The following is a 25,680-nucleotide window of genomic DNA, read 5'->3' as shown; positions in this document are numbered from 1 at the left end:
ATAGAGCCTTTGGTCCAAATCTTCCTCATTATCTTCCACAACCTCCTGATGAATCTTGGGTATTTCTTTTATACCTTATAGGGTATACCACTTGGGCCTGGGGTGGCAGTTGACTTTTCTCTCTTTAAGATATTCTGGACCTCCTGCCATGCCCAGTTCAGTTGCTGGGATTTTTGGTTGGGGACTTTTGGGGTCCCCGATTCCTACAGGGATGGCTGTGTGATGCCCGCAGAAATTCTTCCACCTCCTGCTTTGGGCGTGGTTAGGGTGCCGGATTTTCGCTGGCTGAGAAGAGCCTCGGTGAACCTGAGGGGGTTTTGGAAATAGCCGGCGAGGTTGCGCGAGCACTGCTTTATGCGGCTGCACTGGGACGCTTGCTGGAAGTGCAGATTCAGTTCAGTTTGTAATACGCCCGGTCAATGCAATTCCTTGACAGCATGAAGCCTACAGAGTAAACTGTATACATGATAATAAAGACAGCATTAAGTATCACGTCCAGCGTGAAAACAGTGATGCACAGTAGTGCAAGACAGGTTAAGGTGACCAAAACGGACTATAATGTGGCAGCATTACCGGGGGGGGGGGGTGAAACTGACGATCAAATTATTAAACAGCGGATTGCTGTTCACTTATCCTTATTATGAGACGGTAAGAAAGTCGAAAGGGAAATGTGGGGGTGAGGTGTGCCGCTATTGAACAAACAACTAATTCCCTCAGTAGGTGGCGATATCATTTCAAGGTGGAAACCTGATTAACATCTGTCAGGTTTTCCTGTCGGGGAGTCATTAACGAGGCGGCAGCTGAAGTTTGACGTTAGTGACGTTACCCCGCTCCAGAAAGGCTGCACTTTTATTTTAGCGGCACCAGTTCCAGCTGGCTGCAGCCAGGAAAGTTATTGGCCCTGGCTGGTGTCTCGGAGTTTACTGGCGATAGCCGGGAGGGGAAATCACGGAGGAGAGAGGAGTTTGATGTGCGAAGTGTGAGCGGGGCAGCGCCACCGATCCGCCCACTGTGGCGCTGAGACGCGCCGAGGCGGGAGGAGCCCGGCTGACACTACTGAGCGAGCGAAGTTTGTCAGATACACTTCAGTTCTTCGCCCGCGTTGGGAGGTGGGATGAAGCAAGGGCGTGCGTTCATTTGCTCCAGATGAAGGGACTTATTGGTGGGATGTGAGCATTGCCAGGAGTCGGCGAGGACCTCAGCCACACGTGTTTGTGCTGCCCAGAGCCCCGGGGCATGACAGTACAGTGAAGGAGGTTGCCCCCGGCCGGTGATGGTTTCCTGACTTGGGAGCAGTGTGGAGTAATTTGGCAGCGAGAGGCCGGCGCCGAGAGGATGGAGCTGCAGGTGCTGAGTGGCTTCCTCTACTGGTTGCTCTTGCCACTCTCCCTCTTGGCTGGTGAGTGTTGTCAGTGGCGTGTGGTGATTTGTGCTGGGCATTCGTTCATCTGGGAAAGTTGTGGCTGTGGTAACTTTTTCCACTGATGTAACCGTGTGCCCCCTCTCGGGAATGCGAGAATCGTTTCTTTTAAAATCGCACAATTCAGTCTTCCCTGCTCTTAACCCCACCCCTGCCGCGAAAGCAGCGAGCCCTTCTCAACTCACTTTGAAAATGCTCTCGAAACACGTGTGTGATGAAAGTTTACGGTAGTTTGTTGCGACTAACGGATGGAAGTAGTTTATTCCGTGATCTCTGAAATTAAAGTTAACATGATATGGTTCCACAAATACCCTTCCATTCTCAAATTCTACCACGCAGTGTGTTTGGTTTGAATCGACATTTTTCTCAATGTGTTTCACAAAAGTCCAGAATATCATTTTATAACGTTAATGTACCTGTATATGAGGATGCAAACATTTTCAGTTGGCATTTGGGATATTTCACTAAGGTCATGCAGATCTACCAGGAAGGTAGTAATGGGAAACCGGAGAAAATCTGCAGATGTTGGAAATTCCAGCAACACACAGAAAATGCTGGAGGAACTCAGCAGGCCAGGCAGAAAAGAGTACAGTTGACGTTTCGGGAGACCTTTCGGCAGGACTGGTTAGGCTGATGTGGAACCCATTTTTGATTCTGCTCTGACATAATAACTTCAGAGTTCCTGTTTTATGTTAATCTGCCATCGCGGACTTGCTGCAGTTGATGTGACCAATGCACAAGAAATAGGAGCTAACATCCTTTGTTTTTTAAAAAAAGATGCATTTCCGACTTTTATCCCACATGATCATGGCTGTTTGCTGGGTGGAAAAGATTACTGAACTTGATGTCTGGGCGAAGAGGTTGAATGAACAGGTCAATTTGTTGCTGAATGGTCCAGGAGTTTGAGACTGTCGCGCCATCATGTTGGGCTTATGGAGCCATTGCTTCAAAAAACTTCATCAAACTAACTTTTTGTTAGAAAGAACAATAAATATTGCAGATTCTTGATGTGGATTTTGTCTGTGTTACATTGGTAGCTATGGTGAGTGCTCTAATAAAGTATAACTGTAGAGATAAGATCTGCGTAAATGGGAATCAGGATATGAATTGAGTGCAGTTTATGAGAAATACAGGGTGCTGGGAAGAGGTTTTGCCTGGCAGCGCAAATTCAAGGAAATGAATCCAGTTGAGATGAATCTAGTTTCTCTGAGTACTATGTGAGCACACTTATCAGACCATTTTGCTAATTACAAACAACACCAAACAGTATGGGATAGTACAAGCCCTTTGGCCTGTGATGTTGAAAGGACTAGATGGGGTGGATGTGGAGAGGATGATTTTCTATGGTGGGGGTATTCAGAACTAGAGGGCACAGCCTCAAAACAAAGTAACGACCTTTTAGAACAGAGGTAAGTAGGATTTTTTTTAGCCAGAAGATAGTGAATCTGTGGAATGCTCTGCCACAGACAGCAGTGGAGGCCAAGTGCATGGGTATACTTAAGGCAGAAGTTGATAGTTTCCTGATCGGTCAGGGCATCAATGGATATGGTGAGAAGGCAGGTGAATGGCGTTGAGTGGGATCTGAGATCAGCCATGATGGAATGGCAGAGCAGACTCAATGGGCTGAATGGCCTAATTCTGCTCCTGTGACTTAAGGTCTTATGCTGTGTTGACCCTTTAACCTAGTCCAAGATCAAACTAACCCTTCCCTCCCACATAGCCCTCCAATTTTCTTTCATCCATGTGCCTCTTCAAAAGTCTTTTAAATGTCACTAGTGTATCTGCCTCTACCGCCACCCTTGGCTGAGTATTCCACACACATACCACTATTCACATACAGTATTAAAAAACAACTACCTCTGACATTTCCCCTGTATTTTCCTCCAGACACCTTAAAGTTAGGGTCTCGTATTTGCCATTTCTGCCCTGGGAAAGTGTCTCTGGCTGTCCACTCTTGTAGACCTCTAGCAAGTCACCTCTCATCCTCCTCTTAAAAGAGCTGGGGAAGTGGCATTACTAATCAGGGAAAGTGTCACAACTGCAGAAAGGGAGGATGTTATGGAGGGATTACCCACTGAATCAGTGTCAGCTGATGTCAGAAACAGGAAGAGAGAAACGACTCTATTGGGAGTGTTCTGTAGGTCCTCCAAAAGCAACAGTGAATTTGAGGAGCAAATTGGGATGCAGATTTTGGAAATGTGCAAAATAATAGGATGGTTATCAAGGTTAGCTTCAGCTTCCTTGATATTGATTGGTACCTTCTTCGTGCAAAAGAGTTAGATGAGGCAGAATTTGTTGGCTGTGTCCAGCGAGGAATCCTGCCCAATATGTGGACAGGCCGATGAGAGGAGAGGCCACACTAGAGCTAGTATTAGGCAATGAATCTGGTCAGATTCCAGACCTCTTGGTCGGTGAGCATTTGAGAGATTGTGACCACAACTCCCTGACCACAAACAAGGATAGGAGCAGATAGTATGGGAAAGTATTAAATCGGGGGAAGACTAATGACAACAGTATTAGGCAAGAACTTGGGAGCATAAATTGGGAATGATGTTTACAGGGGAATGTACAACAGAAATATGGAGATTGTTTAGGGAGCATTTACGTGGAGTTCTAGAAAGGATGCTAGGGTTAAGGAATCATAGTTGACAAATGAGGTGGAACATTTATTCAAGAGGAAAAAGGAAGCATACTTAAGATTTAGAAAGCAAAAATCAGAGAAAGCTTGTTGTGACTGTGATGGACGTCACTAAAGCTGGTGTAAGACTCGTTGCATCTAGTGGCATGATCCCAGGGGTGGTGCCCACTATCCAGCCAAACTTTAGCTCTCTTGTTTGGGTGGATGCTGTGTGTTGTGTCCCCTGTGTAACATCAGTACCCCAAAATAACATTCAGTCCACAATGTGTGGTTAAATGATGGAGATTTTATATTCAAGTGTGGAGTTAGTAGAGAAACAAAAGAGAAGGAAAACAAATAAAAGGCACCAATAATCTCATCAACATGTCCAGTGCACAAATGTTGGAGCTCACGGATTCCCTTTCGCTGATCCTCCTCCGCTTGTCGTCGACCCCTGGGCTCCCGCCCCGAGCCCAGGCCCAGCGGGTCCAGCGACCATCTCCTCAAGCCACGTCTTCTCTCCTTCATCCTCCTCGCACCTTCTCCCTCAAATCCCGCGCAAACAACAGCTTTCAGATACACAAGAAAGAATAACGTCTATCCCAATTGGTTAGCAAATGAATAGAAGTCCCGTTATCACTAATTATAATGCAAACATGTTGCTACAGAGAACATTACCTTATCAGTTAACATTACAGAGAAGCCATTTTATTTTAACACTACAGAGAAACCATTTTATTAGCCTTAGCAAGTAACATGAAAGAAGAAACCCCTTACATTCTCCCCCCACAAAATTTGGTCAAGTCCTCATGACTTTTAAATAACTCGCCAACCCTTCCTGCGGACGCAAAAACCCAATCCAGATACAAACAGTGACATTGCTCCCCAAACAGTAGACCTTGCGCCCCGTTCCCCAGGCGCTACATATGCCAACCTATCTGGGAGTTTCCTAATCCTCCAAGACCTCCGTACCTCCTCACCTAAACCCTTCAGGCTCGGATACTACTGGGGTTACCTCGGGCCTGCTTGCCAATTCCTCTCTCAATCTCTCACTCATGCCCCCACTGCAACTCGGAGCCTCCTGTCCTGTGTCCAGGCACCCCTGTCTCTCCTTCAGGGTCCTGCAGTAACCCAGACTGCCCAGAGCCAGCTGCCCCCCGCTCCACCTAACTCAGTGGGAGAAGGGCCAGGAGTCTCTTCATCCAACAAGGGGAAGTTAGTGAAAGGCAGCATGTACTACACCTCCATCTCATCATCCATTGAATCCATATTCTTGCCCCTTTCCTTGATTTGTAGCTGCTGGTTAGTTCTCTCCACGCTGGAGCACTTGGACTGGTCTGCTTCTGCAGCCTCTTCAGCCTCCTGTAATAGAGACGACAGCTTCTTCTTGGACTCCTCCAACTCTCGCCAGAGTCTCAGCAGTTCTGACTCCCGCTTCTTGGCCAGCTCGATCTGGGACGCAGTTACTCCACCAGCTTCTTCCACCCCGACCTGAAAAGCAGCAGTTAAAGAGTGTTCAGCCTCCAGTTTAGTGTTCACTGAACTTATCTCCAGCTTTTTCTTCCTAATGCCTTCTTCCAGGTCAACTTTCAGTTTTTCCACTTCATTTAAACTGTCGATGGTCATCTTCAGGTTCCCTTCAAGCATCCGCTTCCCTTTTCCGAGATCTGTCCGCCATTGCTTCACCTCCTCAGAAGTGTAGTCAAACTCCCCTCTCTGGGCTCTCAGTTTTCTGCTGGCCTTAGTCAGACAGCTTTTTTTGTCTTCCCCCAACTTGCAAGTCTTCCAATCTGTTCTGGATCACTTTCTCCAGTCTCTGCTGGGAATTCTGTCTCTCTGTCTTCACTTCAAACTTGATCCCGTAGAGACAGTAACTCATGAGCTGCGACCTTTGCCAGACCTGGCACGTGTCCAGAGAAAGCTTTAACTCTTTAGTTCTCAGCCGCCCCTGCAACAGCCTTGCTTTATATTTTTCCGAGACAAATCCAAATACTAGGAGATCATCCAAATACACCAAAACTCCAAACTCCACATCCCCACCGTCTTCCACATGCCCCGCTGGAAAGTTGCAAGGGCTCTGGATATGCCCTAGGGCATCTTTTCATGCAGGAAGAATCCCAGGGGACTTATAACAGCCGTCTTCTCCTTGTTGGCCTCACTCATCGGGATCTGGCAACATCCACTCCTCAGATCCAGCACATTAAACCACTTTGCACCACTCAGACAGACCATGGTGTCTTCGACGCTTGGGACCGCATACTGGTCAGGTACAGTGCACCTGTTCAGGGTGCTATAACCCACCCACACGCTGCCTGCGTCCTCCACGTCTACAGGGGCCAGTTGCTGCAACCTCTCTCTCACCGAGGTGTCTTCAGCGGTCAACTCCCCCCCCCACCCCCCCCCCCCCGTGGTACGTCGGAGCGTCCACTAAGACAGTCTCACCCTCAGATACTTCCCCTGGGCCGTACCACCATTGGCTCTCGTTTAAATTCGGTACTGGCCTAATGCTGCTACGCACGTTCTCACAAGCAGCTCGAAACACTGGGTGCACAGACAATGCCCCCAAACAGCTGTCACCCGCCTCCTCCTGGCAGGCCCCCATGCGCCTCCTCACCAGCTGGGTGTTGGACCCCTCCAGAATCGAAACGCTGCCCGTCTCAACAGTGTCCGGACACATCAGCACTAACCATTTACGAACCTCAGACACCCCCACCTTGGCCTCTGAGAACTCCAGTTTCACTGACCAATAATCATCTTCTGGATAATCCCCAGCACTGATATTCCAAATTTCCAGTGCCTGGAATGGTGTCAAGGGTAAATGCTTCAAATACCAGTTGTAAAACGAACTGTACAACAACTTGACCTGCGCCCCAGAGTCGAGGATGGCCTTAGTATAGCTTCCCTCCATCAGTAACGACACACTGAAGCGTGGTCCCACTAAGCCCTCAAAAATAGGGTCTTTTTTCTTCTTGGAGTTCCTTGGTACAGTGCTCCCCCAGAGACCCCAAGCCATTCCCCCACTGGGCCCCAATTAAGTTTCCCGACACCTCTCTGATCAGCTGAACAACTGAAGGAGGGGCTGATCCCCTTAACTGATCCCCCTGGCACCGCAAACAATTCATCTGCCCCCCCTAGCCAGAGAGGATATCCTGAAAACTTCCCCCCGCAATCTCCTGGCGCAGGTATGGAAAGCCCCCCAGGTGCTGCATTTTACTTCCAGTCGAACCAAATGCATTTTCCCCTGCTTTCAGATAATTTGCAGCTGTCACTATGGGGTAATTGGCCCTGACAGTTCTAACACTGTCACCAGCCCGCCTGCTCAAACTTTCAAGCAATCCCTGCTGCTCTCCCTCAACCGAGCACTGCCACTCATCTAACAACTGAGAGATCCGTTCTGCCCACGTCTCGTACGCCTCCACCCCCTCCCTCCTGACAGTAGGGAAAGCCCCTGACCCCGCCTCCGCCAAGCCTCACCCAAAGCACCAATAGACACTGGCAATCCCACCTCCCTGACGTCAACGCTAGCCCGCGCTAAAGCAAGGTCTGAGCTCACCATTTTATCAACTTTTTGCTCTACAATTTCAATCACCATCAGCTTTAACCATACTCAAAAATCGAACTAACAATTCATCCAAGGTACAAATATCCACCCCACTCAGCCCGTTTCCAACTCCAACTCCAATCCCACAGAGACACCCCTGTCTAACCGCAATCCCACAGAGACACACCTGTCTAACCGCAATCCCACAGAGACACACCTGTCTAACCCCAATCCCACAGAGACACACCAGCGCTGATTTAAACAGGGCAAACATACAGCACCCTACAAAAATCCATATCCTGGACGAGCCCCCACATTGTAAGACTCGTTGCATCTAGTGGCATGATCTCAGGGGTGGCGCCCACTACCCGGCCAAACTTTAGCACTCTTATTTGAGTGGATGCTGCGTGTTGTATCCCCTGTGTAAGATCAGTACCCCGAAATAACATTCAGTCCACAATGTGTGGTTAAACGATTAAGATTTTGTATTTAAGTGTGGAGTCAGTAGAGAAACAAAAGAAAAGGAAAACAAATAAAAGGCACCAATAATCTCATCAACATGTCCAGTGCACAAATATTGGAGCTCACGGATTCCCTTTCGCTAATCCTCCTTCGCTCGTCGTCAACCCCTGGGCGCCCGCCCCGAGCCCAGGCCCAGCGGGTCCAACAACAGTCTCCTCAAGCCACGTCTTCTCTCTTCATCCTCCTCATGCCTTCTCCCTCAAATCCTGTGCAAACAACAGCTTTCAGATACACAAGAAAGAATAACGTCTATCCCAATTGGTTAACAAATGAATACAAATCCCGTTATTACTAATCATAACTCAAACATGTTGCTACAGAGAACATTACCTCATCAGTTAACATTACAGTGAAACCATTTTATTGTAACACTACAGAGAAGCCATTTTATTAGTCTTAACAAATAACATGAAAGAAGAAACCCCTTACACTGGTGATATAGAAGTTTTTATTCATTCTCCAGGAGATGGTCATGGTACAGTCTCCAATTCAGAAGTACATCATATTTTATACCCTTAAGATTAATGGTAACAGTAGATGATTCAATACAGGTTCAGTAGTTACAATGACATCATTTACTTTAAATCTTTGGGTTGATAATACTCCCTCTGAATTGCATGTCTACGATGGGAGATACTTGAATGTTCATATACCTTTGCTGAGATAAACTAATTGCAAACTTCCCTGAATTTGCACAATGTTCACAATGTTACAATGGTGCAAATTCTTTAAACCCATAATTGATGCAGGGCAATTAACTAGATCCCATTGTCTTTATGTTTGGCTGGTGCATATGCAATCTCTTAGAGTGTGGGCCAGCCTGTGCTTTTAACTTCAATTTACTGCTTGCAATTTACAATAAAAACTGAAGACTGGCTCCTGCTTGAGTTAATATCTGCTATATTCACATAACTCCAGGATATTCCTCAACAGGGCACTTGAGAGTTATAAGACAGAGAAGAAGGAACTTATGAGGGAACTCCCCTTGACATAGGAGAATTAAGGGTTATGGGGAAAAGATAGGTAGGTAGCCCCTGATGAGTCCTTGGCCCCTGATCTTATTGAATGGCGGAGCAGGCTCGACAGGCCAGATGGCCTACTCCTGCTCCTCTTTGTTATGATGTAGTAGAGCTGGAAGGGAACTTGAGAAGGCCTTGGTGAATAGGATTAAGGAAAACCCCAAGGTGTTCTATACGTGTGAAGAACAGGAAAGTGACTGGAGTGAGGTCTGAACCAGTCAGGGATAAGGGGGAGCATGTAACTGAAGGTGAAAAGAGATAAGGGAAGTCCTTAATGAATACTTTGCTTCAGTGTTCACCAGGGAGAGGCAGTTTGAGATCAGCATAGAACAGGCTAATGTTGAGGTTAAGAAAGGGAATGTGTTGAAGCTTCTGAGAAACGTTAGGATAGAGAAGCCCTCCGGGGCTGGTTGGAATGTACCCCAGGTTACTACAAGAAGCGAGGAAAGAGATTGCTGGGGTGTTGATGATCTTTGCAAACTTCCGGCTGCAGGGGTATGACCAGACGATTAGAGGATGGAAATTTTTTTCCTTTGTTCAAGAAAGGTAATAGAGATATTCCAGGAATTATAGACCAGTGCATGCTGAACTAATGCAATGGATTCTTAGGGTTAAAGTTTACGAGCAGTTGGAGAAGGATGGTCTAATTAGGGATAATCAGCATGGTTTTATGAAGGGCAGGTCATGTGTCACAAGCTTGATTGAGATTTTTGATGAAGGAAAAGTGGTGGATGTGGTGTATGTGGATTTCAGTAAGGGATTGACCTAGATTGCCCATGATTGGCTCATCCTGAAAGTTGTGAGGCATGGGATCCATGGAGACTTGGTTGTGTGGATTCAGAACTAGCTAGCCTACAGAAGGCAGAGGGTGGAAGTGGGTGGATCATAATCTGCTTGGAGGTCACGGGGATCTGGGAGCTCTGGTCTTTGTAATTTTTATAAATGACTCGGGTGAGAACACGTAAGGGTAGGTTAGAAAGTTTTTAGGTGACACAAAGGTTGGTGATGTTGTGGATAGTGTAGATGGTTGTCATACAGCAGGATGCAGAGTTGGGTAGAGAAGGGGCAGGTGGAATTCAATGCAGAAAGGTGTGAAATGATACACTTTAGAAGATCAAAATTGAAGGCAGGGGACAAAGTTAATGGCAAAATTCTTAGCGATGTGGAGGAAGGGTCCATAGCCTGCTCAGAGTTGCTGTGCAAGTTTATAGGGTGGTTAAGAAGGCGTATGGTGTGGTAATCTTCATTAAGTAGAGAGGGTTGAATTCAAGAGCAGTGAGGTAATGTTAAAGCTCTATAAAACTCTGATTAGACCACACCTGAAGTATTATGTTAAGTTCTGGTTGCCCATAGGAAGGATGTGGAAACTTTTGGAGAGGTACAGAGGAGATTTCCCAGGATGCTGACTGTGTTAGAGAGCATATCTAATGAGGAAACTGAGCGCGCTAGGGCTTTTCTCTTTGGAACACAGAAGGACGAGAGGCGACTTGATAGAGGTGTATAAGATTATGAGGGGCATAGATAGAAAAGACATCCAGCACCTTTTCCCCGGGCAGTGATCAATACCAGAGGATATCTGTTTAAGGTGAGTGGAGAAAAGTTTAGGAGAGATGTCAGAGGTATTTTTTTTTTTAAACGGTGTGCTAGGTGCCTGGAACTTACTTTCAGGGGTAAAGTTAATAGTTCATACTATAGGAACATTTAAGACACTAGTAAATAGGCAAGTGGATGTAAGGAAAATGGAGGATTATGGGCTGCATAGCAGAAAAGGGTTAGATTGAACATGGAGTAGGTTTATATAGGGCAGCATAACATTGCAGGCCAAAAGACCTGCACTGTGCTGTGTTATTCTATGTAAATGTGTACTTGATGGATGGTGTGGATTTAGTGGGCAATGGAGTCAGTTTCCATGTTGTATGACTGAAGAACACAACAATGAGTTGCCTTTTGTGTGCAGTTATTTTTAGCACTATGGTATTCCCTCAGTAATTTTGAAAATACTTTTCAGAAAACAAGTAGGTGGAAATGATGTGTAAGCTTGTGTAGCTGGATCCTGGACCGCTGGCAGGTGGTAAGAGTGGGCTCCCTCACCTCCACCCCTCTGACTCTCAACACAGGAGCCCCTCAGTGCTGTGTACTGCGTCCCCTCCTTTACTCCCTGTATACCCACCTACAGCTCTAATCTGCTAATTAAATTTGCCGATGATACTACATTGATTGGTCTTATCTCAAACAATAACGAGGTGGTCTACAGGGAAGAAGTCATCTCTCTGACACAGAGGTGTCAAGAAAACAACCTCTCCCTCAATGTCTTATAAACAAAGGAGCTGGTTGTGGATTACAGGAGGTATGGAGACGGGCTAACCCCTATAGCCATCAATGGATCTGGGGTTAAGTTCCTCGGCATCCTCATCACTGAGGACCTCACAGGGTCTGTACATGCCAGCTGTGTGGTGAGAAAGGCACAACAGCGCCTCTTTCACCTCAGACAGTTGAAGAAGTTTGGTATGGGCCCCCAAATCCTAAGAACTTTCTACAGGGGCACAATTGTGAGCATCCTGACTGGCTGCATCACTGCCTGGTATGGGAACTGTACCTCCCTTAATCGCAGGACTCTGCAGAGAGTGGTTCAGACAGCCCAGTGCATCTGTAGTTGTGAACTTCCCATGATTCAGGACATTTACAAAGACAGGTGTGAGAAAAGGGCCCGAGGGATCATTGGGGACCCGAGTCACCCCAACCACAATCTGTTCCAGATTCTACCATCCAGGAAACAGTACCGCCGCATAAAAGCCAGGACCAACGGGCTCCTGGGTAGTTTCTTCCACCAAGCAATCAGACTGATTAACTCATGCTGATCTGAGTGTATTCTATATTACATTGACTGTTCTATTTAATATAAATTATTATAAATTAATATGATCGCACATTTCGACGGAGACGTAATGTAAAGATTTTTACTCCTCATGTATGTGAAGGATGTAAGAAATAAAGTCAATTCAATTCAATTCAATTAATCCCATTTAAATGTATTGCCATTACTATTTGTAGAGGTTAATGGAAGTTAAACCTATACAGTTTATAGGTTTCAAAATCTTTTTCTTTTTAAAATGACCTTAAATGTAATTTTTTAATAATCTATAATAAAATATATACAAAGTTTTTTCTATTTACGAATGGCTTCTGTGGGTTTCCAATACGTGTGTGTGTGTCTCTGCTTGCTTGCAAGTTGGAGCAGTTATTTCCGTCTTTATCACTGGGAAGATGTGCAGCCGGCTCATCATGCTTAACATTGTCATTTAGGCTTTCAAAGTTTTTCATTCTTAAGTGACAGCTATTCTAACTGGGCATTATATATGTTTGTTTATGAGTTTGAACTCATTGAATGGTCACGTGCTATAAGTGACTAGTCAGCAGCGAATTAATTTGATTATTTCAGATGCATGGGATGATACAATATAAAAATGAATCGAGATTCTTTACACTTTTTCAACAAAATGTTTGGAAATTATCACATCAGCAAAAATTACAGCTTATGACAACAATAATTATATCAACAAAAGAAAATGAAATTGTCATCAACTATAGATTTGAAAATTATTTTATGTTGAAAATGAAAATGGAATTTTAATACTCTCTTAATACAGATTTTTCATCCAGTGTTCCTTCATGGAGGGCCTGAGGCAAGGAGAGACTGGATAGGCTGGGACTGTCTTCTCTGGCTAAAGGGTGACCTTAGAGAGTACATAAAAACATGGGCGGGGGGGGGCGGCGGGGCAAAGAGGTGACTGCTCATACTCAGTCTTTTTTGGAGGGTAGAATTGTCCAGAACTAGAGGACGTAGGTTTAAAGTGAGAGGGACCTGACAGACAAGTTTTCCATGCAGACAATAACACATCAATAACATCAACCTCTGCTTTAAATGTACTCTATGACTTGGCCTCCACAGCCGTCCATGACAATGAATTTGACAGATTCACCGCCCTCTGGCAAAAAAATTCCCCCTCATTTATTTTCTAAATGTCATCCTTCTCTTCTGATGCTGTGCCCTCTGGTCCTTGACTCACTCACTATAGGAAACATCCTCTCCACATCCACTCTTTCTAGGCCTTTCAATATTCAATAGTTTTAAATGAGATCCCTCTCATTCTTCTAAACCCCAATGAGTACAGACTCAGAGCCATCAAATGCCTCTCATATGTTAATCCTTTCTTTCCTGGAATTGTTCTCATGAACCTCCTCTGTACCCTCTCCAGGAGGCCAGCACATCTTTTCTTAGATAAAGGGCCCAAAACTGCTCACAATACTCCCAAGTGCAGTCAGACCAATGTCTTATAAAGCCACAGCATTGCATCCTTGCTTTTGTATTCTAGTCCTCTCAAAGTGAATGCTAACATTGCATTTGTCTTCCCTGTAACTGACTCAACCTGCAAATTAACTGTTTGAGGATCCTGCAAAAAGTCTACCAAGTCCATTTATACCTCAGATTTTTGTGTTTTCTTCCTGTTTAGCAAATAGTCTGCACCTTTATTCCTTCTACCAAGTGCATAGCCGAACACTTCCCAACACTGTTTTCCATCTGCCACTTCTTTACCCATTCTCCCAACCTGTCTTAGTGCTTCTGCATACATCCTGCTTCCTCAGCACTTCCTGCCCCTCCACCTACAAACTTGGCCACAACACTATTAATTTTGTGATCCAAATCATTGGCATATAATGTGACAAGAATTGGTACCAATACCGACCCCTATGGAACGTCACTAGTCACTGGCAGCCAACCAGAATAAGCCCCCTTTATTCCCATTCTTTGCCTCCTGTCAGTCAGCCAAACTTATATCCATGTTAGTATCTTTCCTGTAATACCATGGGCTCTTATCTTTTTTTAAGCAGCCTCAAGTGTGGCACCTTGTCAAAGGCCTTTGAAGATCCAAGTAAACAACCTCCACCAACTCTCCTTTGTCTATCATGCTTGTTATTTCCTCAAAGAATTTGCACAGAACTGCCAGGCAAGATTTCCCCTCAAGGAAACCATGCTGACTAAGGCCCATTTTATCATATGCTTCCAGGTATCCTGAAACCACATCCTTAACAAACAACTCCAACATCTTCTCAATCACTGATGTCATGCTAACTGGCCTAAAGTTTCCTTTCTTCTGAAATCACCCCTTCTGAAAGAGTGGAGTGACATTTGCAATTTTCTAGTCCTCTGGAACCATTTCAGAAGCAAGTGGAAAAACCATTACTACTGCCTCCACAATCTCTTTAGCTACCTCTTTCAGAATCCTGGATGTAGTCCATCTGGTTTAGGTGACTTGTATACCTTCCAACCTTTCAGCTTCCCAAGCACCTTCTCCCTAGTAGTAGCAATTTCATTCACTTCTGGCCCTGACATTCTCAAATTTCTGGCATACTACTAGTGTTTTTCACAGTGAAGTCTGACTTAAAATACTTATTTAGTATGTCTACCATTTCTTTGTGCCCCATTGCTTTCTCTAGCGTTATTTTCCAGTGGTCTGATACCCACTATCACCTCTCTTTTACTCTTTATCTATCTGATAAAAATCTTATTGTATCTTCTTTCACATTATTGGCTTGCCTACCTTTATATTTCATGTTTTCCTTCCTTATAGCTTTTTAGTTGAATTCTGTTGGTTTTTACCCGCTTCTCAATCCTCTAACTTCCCACTAATATTATATGCCCTGTCTTTTGCTTTTATGCTGTCTTTGACTTCCCTTATCAACCATGATTACCGCATACTCCCTTTAGAATACCACTTAATCTTTGCCTTCCAGGTTGTCCCCAGAAACTCCAGCCATTGCTGTCTGCCATCATCCCTGGCATCGCCTCCTTCCAATCAACTTTGGCCTGCTACTCTCTCATGCCTCTGTAATTCCCTTTACTCCACTATAATACTGATACATCTGACTTTATCTTCTCACTCTCAAACTGCAGGGTGATTTCTATCATACTATGATCACTGTCTCCTAACGGTTCCTTTACCTTAAGCTCCCTAATCACATCTGGTTCATTACATAACACCAAGTCTAGAATTGCCTTTCTCCTAGGGGTTTATTCACAAGCTGCTCTTGTAAGCATTCTACAAATTCCCTGTCTTGAAATCCAGTGCCAATCTGATTTTCCCAATTGAAATCCTCCATGACTATTATAACATTGCACTTTTTACATGCCTTTTCTATCTCACATTATAATTTATATCCCACATCCTGGCTACTTTTCAGAAGCCTGTATGTAACTCCCATCAGGGTCATTTTACTATTGGAGTTCCTTAACTCGGCCCACAAGGATTCTACATCTCTCATTCCTATGTTACCTATTTTTAAGGATTTTATTTTGTTTTTTTAGCCAACAGAGCCACCCCACTCTCTCCGCCTACCTGTCAGTCCATTCGATACTTGGATGTTAAGCTCCCATCTGTGATCTTCTTGTATTCATGACTCAGTGATGCCCACAATGTCATACCTGCCAATCTCTAACTGTGCTACAAGATCATCTGCCTTATTCTGTATACTGCATGCATTCAAATATAACACCTTCAGTCCTGTATTCATCACCCTTTAAGATTTTAGCTCCCTGTTACATTTTAACTCATCCCACTGACAGCAATTTTGCCCTATCGTCTGCCTGTCCTTCCTCACAGCCTCACTACACACTCTTCCTAATTGTACATCAACTGCCCCATGCTCAGTCCTATCACTCTAATTCCCACCCCCCTGCCAAATTAGTTTAAACCCTCCCCAACAGCTTGAGCAAACCTGCCCGCAAGGATATTGATCCCCCTTGGGTTGAGGTGTAACCTGTCCATTTTGTACAGGCCGTACCTTCCGCAGAAGAGACCCCAGTGATCCAGAAATCTGAGACCCTGACCCTGCACCAATTGTTCAGCTAATTACTCATCTGTACTATCATCCTATTCCTGCCCTGACTAGCACGTAGTGCTACCTTGAAATGACTACCTTTGAGGTTCTGCTAGTCACCTATTCACCCTCTTCCCTAACTCACTATACTTCCTATGCAACGCTTAAAAGACATTTGGATGGGTTTGTGAATAGGATAGTTTTATTGAGAAATGGGCCAAATGCAGGTGAATGGGACTAGCTTAGGAAGGCACCTTGGCTAGCATGGACAATTTGGGTTGAAGGGCCTCCTTCAACCCACGATGAAATGGCAGAGCAGACGCATGTGCCAGATGGCCTAATTCTGCTCCTATATCTTATCGTTTCCATGCTGTATAGCTCTAATTCTCTGACTGAAAGGGCATTTGAAGATGAAGCCCTCAAATCTGGCATAAAACCTATGGTTTACCAAGCAGCAGTGATTCCTCCTTTCCTAAATGGACAACTTATGGATGATGGCTCAAGGTACTGGAAACTTGCAACCAATGCTATCTCTGCGAAGTCCTCCAAATACACTGGAAAGATAAGTAACCCAATGTCTGGGTCCTGTCCCAGCCAACATTCCTGCCATTGAGACTGTAATTACACTTGGTCAACTCTTGTGGGTAGGTCGTGTAGTTTACATGCCTGACACCAGACTCCAGAAACAGATGCTCTATTTTGAGTTCTGTTGCAGGATCTGATTACTAGGTAGAGAGAGGAAAATATTCATCAATGTACTCAAAGCCTGTGTGGAAAAATGCAAATTCCCCCACAGCTCCTGGGAATTCTTGGCCTATAACCAGTTAAAGTGGAGATGCTTTTGGGAAGGTGCTGTAAACATCGAGCCCCTGTGTTGGGGGCACACTGAGCCCGTGTAAACAGTGGAAGGAGCACCACCACCACCTCACAAGCTATTCACCCACCCATTTCTCCTCCTGTGGAAAGGCACAGTTCCCATATTGGCCTCATCAGTCACTTCAGAACTCATAGAACAGGGTGGAAGGAAGCCATCCTTCATCCTGAGGGATTTGCTCAAAGTCCAGCCCAGAGGTTAAAAAGCAGTGCCAAGGCAATCACGTTAATTTGCTTGGCACAAACAAGACCCAGTCTGAGTCAAATCTGTTGCTGTTTTACTCTTCATCCATTTTAATAGACTTCAGTCGATAGTAAGTGGAGGTGTTTATACAGACTGTGTGTGCTCTTGATTGCCTTCTGCAATTGAATTGAAAGTAAGAAGACATTCAAGTGCAATACTGATTGTACCTGTATTTCCAACTGGTCTTCCACCTCCCTTCCCAGCCTCCTGGTTATATTATGTGTGTGTGTGTATGTATATATAATATATTATTTATATATATATAACTTTTATTTTATATATATATAAAAAATAAGGCGGTGAAATAATTGCCCCTCAAATCTCCATTAAAGTTTTCCACTCACATTTAACCTCTGTCTTTAAGTTTTAGACTTGCCTACCCTGGGGAAATGACTGACTATTTGCCTTAACTGTGCCCCTCACAATCATATAAGGCTCCTCAGCCTCTTGTACTCCAATGTCTCTTTGTACCCAAAGCCCTCCATTGCAGGCAAATCCTTTCTGCACTCTTTCTAATACTACCACATACTTCCTGTCATGTGGCAAATGGAACTGTGCGTAATATTCCAGGTGTATCCTAACCAATGGTTTGTACAACTACTATGTGACTTTCTACCTGTTGTACTCAGTGCTGCAACTTATGAAGGCAAGCATGCCAAATGCTGTCTTAACTACCCTATCCACCTGTGTCATCATTTTCAGGGAACTGTGAACTATCACTCTAAGATCTCTCTGTACATCAACACTCCTGAGATCTCTGCCATTTACAGTATATCCTCTCAGTGTTTGACATAACAAAGTGCATTAGCTCACACTTGTCTGGATTAAATTCCATCTCCTACCACTCTGTCCAACTTCCAAATGATCAGTTGTATTTTTCGTTATCGGCAGCTCCAGGACTTTTTGTGCCCTATCCTTTGCTGCTTTGAGTAATGCTGCACCTACAGTTACTAGGTATGCCTTGTTAGATTTTGATCTGTTTACTTAAACGATCATATAAAATCCTTTGCAGTAGTGAATTATGGTTTTAAAACCTTTTTAAGATCAAAGTGATTAATATTTTGCTTCATCAATGTTTATTATTATCTTATCATATCTATCTGAAGGTTATGGGGTCTCCCTACCTTCTGTCCAAGACCTCTTTCAGAGTCGATGCCTCCAGAAGACACGGTACATCATTAAAGACTCCTCACACCCTCTCCATGAACTGTTTGTTCTTCTGCCATCAGGCAAACATTACAGGAGCATCAAAACTAAAACCACAAGGTACTAAACAGCTTCCTCCCACAGGCAGTCAGACTGCTAAATAGCTGCTCTACCTGACTCTGCTTTGGACACTTTTAACTTGCACTGGACACTTATAACTGATTTTAACTGACATGTGGCTGTTGTGTTTTACTATTTATTGTTATGTTTATTATTTAGTGTTGCGTTTGTTATGTTATGATTGCACTGCTCCTGAGAAACGCTGTCTCATTCTGCCCTGCAGAGCTGATGTACGGTTAGAATGACAAAGTTTTTTGAATCTTGAATCTTTACATGGAGTTCTGATTAGCTCAGACTTGAAGATTTGTGAATTTGGTTGTCATTAAAGTAGAAAGAAAGTATTCTATCCATTACACTAGTGCTAATATCCATCCTAACACTGATGTGAACTTATGAATGATAATGATTCTAACTTGTAATGTCAAAGTTCTGATAAATAATTTTCTTTTGGAAGAGAAAGAAAGGACAACTCTGCTTATTTGGATGGAACATACTTTTGTGGCATTGTGTGTGGAATTTTCAGGTCTGATATACTGTTGACAGAACATCCTCTATTATTTGAATGGCAAATTGATTTTTCTGAAGGTGACCAAAAAACTCTTTAATGGAAGCTTATGGTTGGGTTTTGATTTATCTTTTTGGTTGAAGAATAGTGCAGAGAGCATGATTATTGCAAGCAAGCATTAAAATTTTTTTTAAAGAAGAATTTGGATTTGATAAATCCTTAGAAAATGTTATTTAAAAAAAGCTGTACATCAAGTTAGTCCAGATAGCTCCAGTAAAGCATAATTGGAATATGTTTTGCACCCTTGCAGTGGTCTGGTTGGAGGCTGTGGTCTCTGGTTGCTTTACTTGACCAGTCCATGGCTAGTAATGGCTTCTCTGTTCTCTGTTCAAGCAATCACTTCCACCTTTCCCCAAGAATTCTCCTCCATCAACATGCCACTGCATGCAAAATCACAACTTCACTTTCTATTGCAAACTGATAATATCCAGTTCAACCTTTGCAAGGTTGAGCAAAGGCTTGGAAGGACAGTTGAAAGTGAACTCTTTGGAGAATAGTCAACTTTATTGTGTAATTACAGTGCCACTCTGCTGTGAAATAGTATAGTTAGGTAAATCTATTTATGTGGAAGTTGCAAGGGTTGGATAGGAATAACAGACAAAATCATTCCATCATATAGAACACAATATAATTGATTTAGGTCTTTGTGTTAAGTTTATTCAACAGTCATTACCAGAGGTCATTGACTATTAAGGATGGCTGGATAATATCTTTTGTCTGCAACCAGAGTGTTTCCATTAAAATGTTTCTATTGTACTAAAAGTGGTAAATGATGAAATAAGTATTGTTAGGTTGGTTTATTGTTTTCAGATTTGTTTTTTTTTGGTGTGTGCCTGCGCGCGTGCGAATCTGTGCATGTGCGTGCGAGTCTGTGCGTGTGTGTGCGTCCGTGATGATGTCTTTTTCATGGCTTTTTTTTACAAGGCATGGAACGAGAGAGAGAGAGAGAGACTGTGTGGTGCGCCACTCCCCACACAGACATTTTCGCAGCATTTTCCCTTGATTTTACAAAGTTGAGTTGTGATCTCGACACTCAACCCAGCATGGGTGGGAAGTGTACTCAGGTGTTTTCAGATTTGTATACCACATTGCAGATGAATCTTGACTGAGAGCAATAAGAAACAAAGTTGAATCTCAATCCTTAACTTCCATCCTCTTATCATGGGAAATTTATGGATCTTTTGCCCCTCCTTGCAAGTTACAGAAAATTGATGATAAGCTCTTGATAAATAATGCATTGTGAGAAGAAATTTTGAGATTAAGAGAAAATGCGATTAAAGACCAAATCATTATAAAGCTGCACCCACCAAGGGAATTTTACCTAAATAGTAGAAGTTCATTCCTTTTGGAAATCTTTTTGAATAACCAAACCTTCAGTGGTAATATCAGTTATGAGTGTTTCTTTACATTGGATCGATTGTTGTTTGGGGGAGGCAAAGCACAAACTGAAACAATTCTGATATTTTTTGTTAAACCAGCATTTGCAATTTTTAGATTTAGTGATTGATAACTAAAACTAAAGATTTCTAATTAAAAATGTACTCCTTGCTGAAAGTAGAAAGTTTTAACATTAATCTACAGGCTGCTGATGAAAAATCTGATAATGGTGAGAGTGACACAGGACTGAGTAGCCCTAAGATTAACACTGTGAAAACTAACAGGAGACGAGCAATATGGCTTACACCAGAAGTGAACGGCAGATTAATTAAAATGGAATTGGACACTGGCTCGGCTGTTTCAGTCATTCCGCAAAATGAGTTTGAATGACATTTCAAAGGTACTAAACTGAAGCCTGCAGATATCCAGCTAAGAACTTGTACTGGAGAAGAGATAACTCCCGTTGGGCTGGTATTCGTAACAGTGAAATACAACAACCAACAAGCCGCAGTGTGGGGTCGTGATTGGCTGAGGTAACTACAATTTGATTGGAGATCCATCCACTATTTGCATGCAGCATCCCCTGCAGTGGAGTCAACTGAAAGTGAATTAAGGAAGGTACTGGTTGATACTACAGTTGTGTTCAAGGATGGCACTGGAAAACTCAAACATAGTGTTAAAGGGTAAAATAGTGTTAAATGAAAATGCCACATTCAAGTTTTCCAAAACCCATCTGGTCCCTCTTACCATCTGTGATGAAGAGGCCAGTGAACTAGATCGCATGGAGCTGAAGGAATTCTTTCCAAGGTTGAGTGGGGCCCATTGGCAACATTAATGGTCCCTGTGGCCATGAAGAATTGGTGTGCCAGGATCTGTGGTGATTTTAAGGTCACAATCAACCCAGTACTGGAAATGGATCTATACCCTCTGCTCAGGATAGTGGATATCTTTACAAAACTTTCTAGAGAGAAACACTTCAGCAATGTGGACTTAGCTGAAGCCTACTTCCAACTGGAGATGGAAGAAGAGTCCAAAGTGTTTCTCCATAAAACTCACAAAGGACTTTATTGCTGTAATAGGTTTACTTTTCGAGTAGCATCAGCACCTGCACTCTGGCAGAAAGCTATGGAGCAGGTGCTGCAAGCCTGCCCAGGCCCTCAGTGTTACCTGGATGACATCACTGTTACTGGTCAGGATGACAGGGGTCATCTCCAAAATTTCAAGACAGTGTTAAAAAGATGAGAAGATTATGGGCTCAGAGCACAATGCAACAAGTGTGAATTCTTTAAATCAGGCATCACTTGTTGTGGTCACACCATCGGCAGACAAGGATTACACAACTGTGCTGAGAAAGGAGTGGTGGTTGCCCCAAGACCAAAGTTGTGGTCACAGTTGAGGTCCTTTTAAAGACTTGTCAATTACTATAACAGGTCTTTGCGGAACCTGGCTACTGTGCTCCGCTCCTTGGACTCATTACTACAGAGCACGATGAAAATGCAATGGACAAAGCATTGTGGGGTGGCTTTCCAAAAGGCAAAGGAAATGGTGATGTCGGACAATGTACTCATGCATTTTGATCCACATCGTCCTGGCTCGGCTGTGAAGCTTTGCCTTGTGGTATTGGTGCAGCATGTCACAGGTTATGAGTGACTGATGTGAATGCCCTATAGCCTTTGCGTGAAGTTTCCCTAACCACTGCAGTGAAAAATTATACATAGATTGACAGAGACGTCTTGAGTCTGGTTTGCGGTGTAAAATATTTCAACCAGTACCTCTATGGGAGAGAGTTTACCCTCATTACTGATTATCAACCACTGGAGTCCATTTTCAATCCACAGAAGGGTGTTCCACTAACAACAGCAGCACAAATACAGAGATGGGCTCTGTTTCTTGGAGGACACAATTACAGCTTAGAATTCAAAAGGACACTTAATCATAGAAGTGCTGATGGATTATATCGTTTACCCTTGGGAAAGGAATTAGCTGAAACATTTACAAAAGAGGCCAATCCTCTTAATGTATTCTCCCTCATGCAAATTGAAAGTCTCCCTATTACGGCAGAAAAGCCTCCACGCCATCTCAGGCCTACATGGCAACATAAAATGGCTGGAATATGTGGCAGAACTTCCAGCTTCCCCATTTTATTCAGTGCTGGGATGAACTTGATTTCAATGGAAGTTGACTTGTGTCGGGATTGAAAGTTGTCGTACCATCCAAACTGAGAGCTAACGTGTTGGAGGGGCTACATGCTGGTCATCTAGATGTGGTCAAAATGAAAGCATTGGCTCGAAGCTTTATCTGGAGGCCTGGAATAGATCAGTAGATCAAGCAGCTTGTCGTGCACTGTTCAGAATGCTAAGATGTTCAGAAAATGCCAACAACATCTTGGAGAAGAAGAAACGAGAAGAGGGATGTTCAGAGTTGTCAGAACTACTTCCTGTAGTTCCAAATCCAACTCTTACAACTACCACGGTGGAGACCCCAAAACTTGAGGTTGTTTCACAGCCACAAGTCTCACCTGCCAAGAAGAGTGATCTCCTTTGTCAGGAAAGGCATAAGAAATCCCCCACGATGATTAAAGCTTTAGGCCTGAATGGGACAATTTAAAATTTATTCCACTGTGGATGTCTATATAGTAGTTGTATTATATAGTATATTGTATATAGTTGAGAATCATTCTATATTGAGTTGGAGTTTATAGCTAAGCAGAGAGTGTTATGTATTTAATATATCAGTAATATTTGAGTAATATTGTAAATGTATTGTTTGATTAAGCATTCTTTGTTGTTTACATAGATCATTACAGGTTATATGTAAAAGTATGTGAATGGCATATGTCATTACACCACCATGTCATAAGTGCATGCTTCAGTAAAAATAAAAATGAAACTAAGCGCATACATTTCCTGGCTTCATGTTTTCTTTCAAATAGTTTTATGTTTTGGAGTGGAGTTAAAAATCATAACATTATTCACTTTCTAACCTTCCCTACTATTTATTTCTTGGAGTTTGGCTTATGGAAGGATTAGACATTGTGATTAATGTGTTACTTTGTCTTTCTATATTGACAGCAGCCTTAAGATCTGTTCTCAAGTATTCAAGTCCACTAATTCGATGGGGTCTCTGTATACAATCTCCGTTTATTATTATAAAATATCTGATGTGCTTAGCTTTTCATGCTGATAGATAGCTGCCAAATCTGTGTAGCAATTTGGAAGGGTTTCCTTGCCCTTTTGCTTCAGGTTGGCCAAGAATATAAATTTGGCTGAGGATTGTGCAGATATCTTGCTTATGTTGAGCCAATTCCTTAGCATTATACAAATTTCTAAATAAAATACATTTAGCAAAGGCAGGTGTAAAGAAAAACAATAATTTTGGCAGGGAATTCAGGATTTTGCTCCTTTTTTTATGACGTCCCTGGGAGGTAAGGAACACCCTACTTGTCAGACTAAGTGATCTAATGGTGATAATGCTTTCCCTTTGAACTCTCTCCCTACTGATATTTTTTTAGCAGGAAAGCAAAATCATGTAGATGCTGCAAATGTGAAAGGAAAGGAGAGGAAATATGTAGCAGATTAGCTGGCATTTGTGGAAAGAGGAACAGAGTTAACAAACTGATGGAAGCTCATCAGTCTGAAATATGAACTGTGTTTCTCTCAGAAACTGGGCTGGCCTATTTTCAGGATTTTCCTTTCATCTTTTAATTGTTATACTATCGCTTTAGTTATACAAATTGTTGAAAATGCCTAATGTGTTTATTATTCAATCAATTGCTTCTGCAAGAAAACAAGGGCACCAGTATGCCCAGCACTTTTCTCTTGGCTTTCTCAGACAGCTTCATCTTTGTCACTGCATTGAAGTATATTTAGGGTGAGCATCATTTACATTTGCTTCTCAACAGGAGAAAGAATAGATTCAAATCTTCTGTAAATGGTAACAGAACAATATCTAGAAAAGGTTAAAGCTAAGTATAGGAAATTGATGAAACTTGTTTTTTATTGTAATAAATTAGGAACTTTCATTTGCAGATCAGAAATTTTAAGAAATTGTTACTGTTAATGTTGGTACTTATCATCCACCAATTTAATGGTGTTGAGTTCTACGGCATAATTCTCAAGGTAATTTAATTAGGTTTCTGTTTTTATTTTTCTGCAGCAGATATATCAGCTGAAGTGTTGGTTTCCTGTTGGCGGACCTTCCTTCCTGTCATACCAATTATAGTGCAGTTTTGCTATCGTAGGAAGCTGTGTAGACCATAGTTTCCCATAATGCATTTATTGTTTTTTGTGATTGGACGGCAGCACATTTATGGTTGTGTTGAAAACTAGAAAAGGAAACTGAAAAGCAATAGTATCTGGATGCTAGTGGGTGGAAGGGTGGGGGGAATTGGTTAGGGGTCATGGTTGAGTAACCTAGCAAGTTAATGTGGTAGAGTGTAGGATCATGAAATAGTCATAAAGGAGGGGCAGAGAATGTGAGTATAATTATAGATCAGAACAGGTATAATTAGTACAAGGACCAATCTGATTGTGAGCAATATTCATAACAAGATAAGTGAACTCATGTAAAAGAGGAATAACAACATGGACTGAAACCTTCCATTCTCTAATATTTATGCTATGTAAGATAAAACCACAGTCTTGAACTATATCTTCCTAATCTGAATGTTTTTGGAATGTGGAAGGGAACCAGAGCACTCGGGGAAACCCATGTGGACACGAGGAGGACAGACAGCGGTGGGAGTTGAGACCAGATCTACTGATTGCTGGCAGCGTGAAGTGTTACACTATCTGCCGTGCAACCATCCCACCTTCTTCAACCCTTTACCATTAACTCTTTCTGATCCTTAAGGTTCCAATTTCTTTTTACCTTCCCCCAAACTCCAATCAACCAAACTGAGTCCTATCCTTAAAACTTAATTCCCTGACTCCACTCCCTGACTTCCCTATGACTTTACTCAAATTAAACCTCTCACTCCGTTGAAACTTGTGTTCTGTAATGATCCTGAGATCTTACCCAGTCTCCACGTCTACCTTCACTAGAGGCTTGTTGGGATTGTACTTGGACTGTTGTGTGCAGTTTTGTCTCTTTAAGAAAGGATATACTTGCCATACAGGGAGTGCAAAGGAAATTCTCCAGACCTGGAAGTGTTCTTATTGTAAGTGCCTATACTATGTTTTTTGGAAATCCACTTACCATGGTTTGGAGATGTATGCAACAGAGCCATCTGTACCTCATCTTGCATTCACATGTATACTTTGTAATAGGGAAAGAGACCAAACCTCCTGCAACCAAAATGTTCCCTGTGACACTGCAAATTGATATGATCCATTTACTCATTGAATCAACTTTGACTTACT

General features: G+C 43.0%; 1 protein-coding gene across 5 annotated transcripts in view; it reads left to right on the top strand.

The window, feature by feature from the left end:
- Positions 1 to 802: 802 nt before the first annotated feature.
- piezo1 (piezo type mechanosensitive ion channel component 1 (Er blood group)) overlaps positions 803 to 25,680 on the top strand; it is a 311,742-nt gene continuing 286,864 nt past the window's right edge. For all 5 annotated transcript variants that reach the window (XM_072279777.1, XM_072279778.1, XM_072279776.1 and 2 more), the window contains exon 1: positions 803 to 1,399. In XM_072279777.1, the coding sequence (XP_072135878.1) occupies positions 1,336 to 1,399 (64 nt within the window). In that variant the 5' untranslated portion in view covers positions 803 to 1,335. The remainder of the gene's footprint in view (positions 1,400 to 25,680) is intronic.

The sequence above is a fragment of the Mobula birostris genome, chromosome 15 (genome assembly GCF_030028105.1).
Source record: "Mobula birostris isolate sMobBir1 chromosome 15, sMobBir1.hap1, whole genome shotgun sequence".
In the NCBI taxonomy this organism is placed as follows: Eukaryota; Metazoa; Chordata; class Chondrichthyes; order Myliobatiformes; family Myliobatidae; genus Mobula; species Mobula birostris.
Note: the sequence above shows the minus strand (reverse complement) of the source record. Positions and strands in the feature narration are given on the sequence as shown.